At 36.8% G+C, this 6,784-nt stretch overlaps 1 protein-coding gene across 1 annotated transcript; it reads right to left on the bottom strand.

Annotated features, from left to right (window-relative positions):
• Nucleotides 1–1,266: 1,266 nt before the first annotated feature.
• LOC119662382 lies at nt 1,267–3,861 on the bottom strand. Its single transcript, XM_038071989.1, has 2 exons — nt 1,650–3,861; nt 1,267–1,595 (listed from the first exon to the last, which is right to left on the bottom strand). Exons 1-2 carry the CDS (start codon nt 3,859–3,861, stop codon nt 1,267–1,269), a joined length of 2,541 nt encoding a protein of 846 aa, XP_037927917.1.
• Nucleotides 3,862–6,784: the final 2,923 nt, after the last annotated feature.

The following is a 6,784-nucleotide window of genomic DNA, read 5'->3' as shown; positions in this document are numbered from 1 at the left end:
GTGATAAATGAAGTTTGATTTGATTAACTTCCTTTTGTAATTGTGTTGGTGTCAATAACAATGGATTCACTTTTCCATGATGAGTATCAGTTAGAGCATCTATAATAGCAGATTGTATCTTCTGAAGATTATGTGCTACCAGGGTTAATTGAATGGCTCCTGCATTGAAAACTTGATAGAGCCGTAATTGATTTACCTCTCTATTTGTATCTTTTATTGAATTTATCAATGCCTTTATTTCATTGTCAATGTGGTCAAAACCTTCTTGAACTGCTATTTTATCTTTCTTCATTATGTTGATTGTTGAATCGACAACTGATGTCTGATTCTTAAATAGCGTCAATAATTGTATTTCATTTTGTTTCACTTCTGTAATTATATTTGACATTCCTTTGGCATATTCTGAATCTAATACTCCAAACAGTGAATGTGCAATATTGCCTACAAGGTCAATTGCTCCTCTTTTGAAGAGATGATCATGAAGTAATTTACCATCGAGTTGTAGTTCGGATTCAATATGTTTAAAGTGATTAACTGTATTCGCACATGATGCGTTTGGTTTCATTTGTTGACAAGCTTGATGTAGCGACATTATTCTTGTGTTTAGAGCTGCTGCTTCCGTCCAATAAAGACTTAAGTCGTAATAAACTAATAGATTCCATTCAGTGGTTGATATGGCAGTTGTGCCCAGATTTTCAAAGTGAATACCCAATTTTGTGCCAAACCTTTTATTGTCAATTGGAGATCCTATTACTATTGGCAATATCAGTAATAGTGTAAGTAATACAGAACAGTACAAATTGGTTGGCAGTTTTCTACGTTTTGTCTTGGGCTCTTCATACGACTCTTTTCTATTTTTCATAATTAAATTGTCAGGAGGTACTTCGTGATCAGCTTCAGCCATTGTTGGTTGATCATCTGTATTTACAGGCAGTATAGCTAATCGATGAATTGGGCGTTTAAATATGCCTGCCGATGTTTTAACATCAGCTATTCGGATATGTCCATCTGTACCCTTGTACTCATGTACAATTCGTCCCAAAGGCCACTGCATCACTGGGACGTTATCTTCTTTGTTATAACCATGTCTCCTAACTGTTTGTTGGCAGATTGTGTTTTCCATTTGTTACGTTGTTGCAGTTCCATCAAATATTCGTTAGACCAGCGTTTCCAGAAATTATGTTTTAACTGGGAAACTAGGTTCCAACGTGACAATAACGTGTGTTTTCCTGGTTTCGATCGGCTGTCTACATGAGTTGTAAGAGCTTAACCAATTAATAAGTGTCCTGGAGTTAATGCTGTCAAATCAGTTGGATCATTGGACATTGGAGTCAATGGTCGTGAATTTAATATCGCTTCAATTTCCACCACTACTGTTTCGAGTTCTTCATACGTCAATGATGCTGTTGAAACGCTGCGTAGTAACAAATATTTTGCGGACTTTACGGATGCTTCCCATAAACCGCCAAAGTGTGGAGCCCTTGGTGCAATAAAATGAAAATTTATTCCTGTGGTTCTGCAGGCAGAGATTATTGCTTCTTGTCCTTCATTAGAATAAATGCTTTCTTCTAATTCTGCTAACTGGTTTTTGGCGCCTACGAAGTTTGTTGCGTTATCACTGTAAATATTCAAACAACACCCTCATCGACTTATAAATCGTTCTAATGCTCCAATGAAAGCATTTGTTGATAAGTCGGTCACTAATTCCAGATGTACCGCCTTTGTAGAAAAGCAACAAAAGACAGCAATATATGCCTTTGTTGGCTTTTTGCCTCTCACCTTGTAGTGGATCCAAAATGATCCGCAATAATCTACACCAGCATTAATGAAAGGTCTTGCAGGAGTTAATCTTGATTCTGGTAGATCCCCCATAATTTGTTGGCATAATTGTCGGACTGTACTCAATAGTGCATGCGGGCCACAGTGTTTGTTTTCTTCATGGAACATCACGAATAATAATTTTGCCAATGGATCATTGTATGGGATCAGCATTGGGTGTTTAGAATCGTATGGTAATGATGAGGCTTCGAAGCGTCCTCCTACTCTAAGAACATTTGCATTATCAATGAATGGAGATAAACTACTGATTGAACTAGATTTATCAACATGACCTTGTTTTTTCAGTTGTTTGATTTCTTGGTCAAAATCAGTACCTTGACTGTGACATATTATAGTTATTAATGCTGCATCCAATTCGTTGGCACTAAGTACTATATGTGTGGCACGTGACTCCTTTGATTTTCTTGCGTTGTTAGTGAATCTAAGAACATATGCTACTATCTTTTGTAACGTCTTAAATAAATTCTTGTGCTGAATCCTCCATATGAAATCTGCGTCATTGCTTTGAGTTGCTACAGCTACAACCTTCTTCTTCTCCAGATCGACTGGAACTTGTAATGATGATGAAAACCTTGGTGGCCATACTTCCTGCCTTCCATGCAAAAAGAACGGTCCTTGAAACCAAAGTGCACATGTTGACAACGCCCTTGCTGAAAGTCCTCTGGATAACACATCAGCTGGGTTGTCCTTTGACCTAACATGTCGCCACTGCGGACACAGAGTTGAAGTTTGAGTTCTTGCCACCCTGTTAGCTACAAATGTTTGAAATGATGAGGACTGTGAGTTGATCCAAGACAACACAATTTCTGAATCAGTCCACAAAAATACCGGCTGGTCCTTCTCTTGAAGATCGCTTTTCCCTCTTGCTGAGAGTTCCGCTGCTAAGACTGCCACACATAGCTCTAGTCGCGGTAGCGTTTGTATTTTGAGTGGTGCTACTCTTGACTTTGCACATAATAGTCGCACTATTATTCTACCATTCCTTAAAATTGCTCTGACATATGCTGCAGCACCAAATGCCTTTTCAGATGCGTCAGCAAAAATATGTAGCTGTGTTGATGATGGAACTTCGCCTCTGAAGATATGTCTTGCCACCTGAAGATTTTCAAGAGTACTTAAGTTTTCTCTAAATGTTGACCATGTTGTACGAAGATCTGTAGGAAGTGGTTCATCCCAAGATAATTTCAACTGCCATAAGTGTTGTATGAAAATCTTTGCTTTGATTATTACTGGCGCTAATAAACCAAGTGGGTCGAACAGTCTAGCTAAATCAGAACTAACGACTCTCTTCGTGATTATACCTTCAGTAACCATTTTGACCTTAATCCCAAATAAATCCGCCTTGGGCAACCAAAATAATCCCAGCGTTTTGATTGATTCGTTATTATCGAAATCTAGATTTACCTCTTGATCATCTTGAGAAATGTTTTTCAAAAGTTGAGGATGGTTTGCACTCCATTTCCGAAGACAAAAATGATGCTTCTTCAAAATATGAATTAGTTGTCTTTGAGCTTCAATAGCCGTAATTAAACTATCTGATCCACCGAGCCCATCGTCAACGTAGAAATTGTCACACAGGATTTGAGCTCCCAATCGATAATTCACCTTGTTTTCTGATGCTATCTTTTGCAGACATCTTGTTGCTAGGTAAGGAGCTGCTCGAGTCCCATATGTAATTGTGTTTAGCTGATAATAACGAATCGTTGAATTTGGACTGCTTCTCCAAATGATAAGTTGATAGCGTCGATCTTCAGAATTTATCAAAACTTGACGATACATTTTCTCGATATCTGTGGTAAAAACAAACCGTGGTCGCCTAAAACGGAGCAGAATTGAAAAGAGTTCACTTTGAACTGTCGGTCCGTTATACATTAAATCATTCAACGAGTGTCCAGATGTAGTTTTGGCTGATGCGTCAAACACCACTCGAAGTTTAGTAGTTGTAATATCTGGTTTTAGTACGCAATGATGAGGAATGAAATATCTTGGAGTCAACATGGAATCCAAGTTTACTTCAGTCATGTGACCCAATCGCTCATACTCTTCCATAAACTGGACATATTGTTTCCGCAAAACATCATTTTTTGCTAGTCGTCGTTCAAGACTGATGAACCTTCTCCAAGCTGTTTCTTGAGATTCCCCTAACGTCAATGAGTTTTCCAGAAACGGCAACCTTACCACAAAACGTCATTCTTTATTTGTATGGACGTTCTGCACAAAATGAGATTCGCATAATTTTTCTTCTTTGGATAATGTCCTTTCTGTTGTATTCACCTCGTCCATTCGCCATAATAATACCTCCGCCCCACCGCCAAAAACTGCACATAAAACGTTTGATGTGTCTGTATTTGATGCAACCTTGCCACTGACAATCCAGCCAAGTGTAGAATTTTGCAAGACTGGAAGCCCAGGAGCAAGCGTTAATTTACCTTTCTTTAACAGACTAAAATAGAACTCCGCACCGATTAAAATATCAATTTTCCCTTATTGGAAAAATGTTGGATCTGCTAACTGAATGCTGTTCGGGACCTTCCATTTGGAAATATCGTAGCTGCAACTTGGTTGAGGTGGAACTATATTTGGAAGCACAAACGCTTCGACTTCTGTAGTAAACCTTGAGTTAAGTGATTGCAATTTGATGTTAACTCGCTGCGTTGAATTTTTTTGCACCTTTCCTATACCTTCTATGCACAATAACGATTTTGTTTTTGATATATTGAGCCTTTTGACAAGACGCTCAGAGACTATGTTCACTTGCGAACCAGAGTCTAGTAATGCTCGGACTTCACTTGTATTTCCATTAGATGCAGTTATTTTGACTCTTGCAGTTGGCAAGGGACCATAATCACGATGACCTGTGGATGTGTTTGCTGTCGCTGTGGTAACTGCGGTGTTGTACCCACTTGAGCTAGGTTGAATCAAAGAATCTATAGTACAAAGAAGTGCCACGCTCATACAAACGAAATACCCACTTTATTTTGCTGGTGGATTTATAATAAATCCACCCAACCTCATGCAACAATGTTTGATCGAGTCACAACTAGTATGATGTTCAGTTCAAACTCATTGCAACCCACAATTGTTTTTATACGTCTGTTTCTTTTGCCTTTCTTGTTTTTATTTGTCTATTTTATTAATATGTATACATTGATTAGTAACGAAGTGAATGGTAAAGAAATCCCTCAAATAATTTTTCGATATACTTTGTTGCTTTATTTTCTTGTACTGAAAAGGCTCATATCATAGGAGTAAAGAGTAATAGAATATATTCTTTTTTTATTGCAAAAAATGATGCACTACAAAAACTATTATGTATGTACAAATGTGATATTGGAGACATTAAGTCTGCAGTATATTAATATGTATGTTTTTATTTGACATTTGTGCATATATTTTACCTCAAATGGAACTACTTCTTAGTAGTTTGAATTTTTGGGGACTTTTTGTAATTATTTTAAAAAATATTTGCAAGATTCATATAAAAGTTTTTGAAAAGTATTTAAAAAAAAATAAAAATATTAGAAATGTAAGAAAAATTTTAATGCAAAAATGTGTAGAAGTCACTAAAACCACTATTAATCCCTCCTGGTTTGAGGAAACGCATGAATGCTATTTACACCGGATTAAAATGTTAAAATTGGTGTTTACGATATTGGAAACATTGCGCATGGACAACATTTAAGAATAAAGCTTCATAGAATGAAAAAAATCAGATTTGAGACATAAATAAATTTGTAATGTGTTTTTACACTACAATTCATACCAATAGCAAACAGGGAATTTTGTTTTTGTTTTATACTATTAAATTAAAAAAATTATCAAATGTACACAATTTTGATTTCGTCACTGAAATGCTGTTTGATCGCTTGAACATTTTACAGCGAACAAACACACAAACATGCGTATAATGTAATACAGAGGGTTGCATGTATGATTGCATACGTATGCAGTCGGGCTTTTGTCAGCCTTACTTGACTCACATATAGGTTTGAACTGAACATCATACCAGTTGTGACTCGATCAAACATTGTTGCATGAGGTTGGGTGGATTTATTATAAATCCACCAGCAAAATAAAGTGGATATTTCGTTTGTATGAGCGTGGCACTTCTTTGTACTATAGATTCTTTGGTTGAATGTTTTGTTTTGTTTGATTGTTAACTTCCAAATGTAACAACGTGTTATGCTTTTTATTACTTTTGGTACAACTTCTTGATGAACATTTGTTCACCACATGATCATTTCTGAAACAGGTAAAACATAGCTGTTGATTTTTCACCCAATCCAATCATTGAGATGGTGAAAATTGCAAGAATTTACGTCAATGATACAGTGGGTGCCTGTCTACATTGCACAGTTTGCAATTGTTGTTTCCTTTAGAAACTGTTACAGCCGATGACACTGAGTTATTTCGATTTGCTTTAATGTTTATAGCCACCTTATCTTTTTGTTCTACAACTTCCATCAGTTGGAACTGTAGTTCTAAAAAGGCTAAAAATTCCTGAATGTTTTGTATCTCTTTTGGTTTTGCCAGAGATTGCCCATATCTAATGAGCATCGCCCGATCGAGTTTTTTAGTTAGTACCTGTAACAAAATTGGGTCCCAAAATGTCGTTTGAACGCCAAGATTGTTTAGTGCTAATAGACCCTCTTTCGTTGTGTCATGTAAATTTTTAACTGCTGCCACAGTTGATGTGCCTGATGGCTGATTTAGAAGTTCATCGATTAACGTGGACGCCAAGACCCTTTTATTATTATAACGGTCTTGCAGTAATGTCCAAGCTGCCGAATAATTGTCCTCCGTTAATCTGAAATGACTTATCAATTTTTCAGCTTCACCTGTCACATGTGATTTCAAGTACCACATTTTTTGAGCAGCTGGTAGTGGCTGATTGTCTACCATTTGTGTAAACAAGTCAAAAAATTGCCTCCATTTTAAGTAATTC

Source organism: Teleopsis dalmanni, chromosome 1 (assembly GCF_002237135.1).
Source record: "Teleopsis dalmanni isolate 2A chromosome 1, ASM223713v2, whole genome shotgun sequence".
Lineage (NCBI taxonomy): Eukaryota > Metazoa > Arthropoda > Insecta > Diptera > Diopsidae > Teleopsis > Teleopsis dalmanni.
Note: the sequence above shows the minus strand (reverse complement) of the source record. Positions and strands in the feature narration are given on the sequence as shown.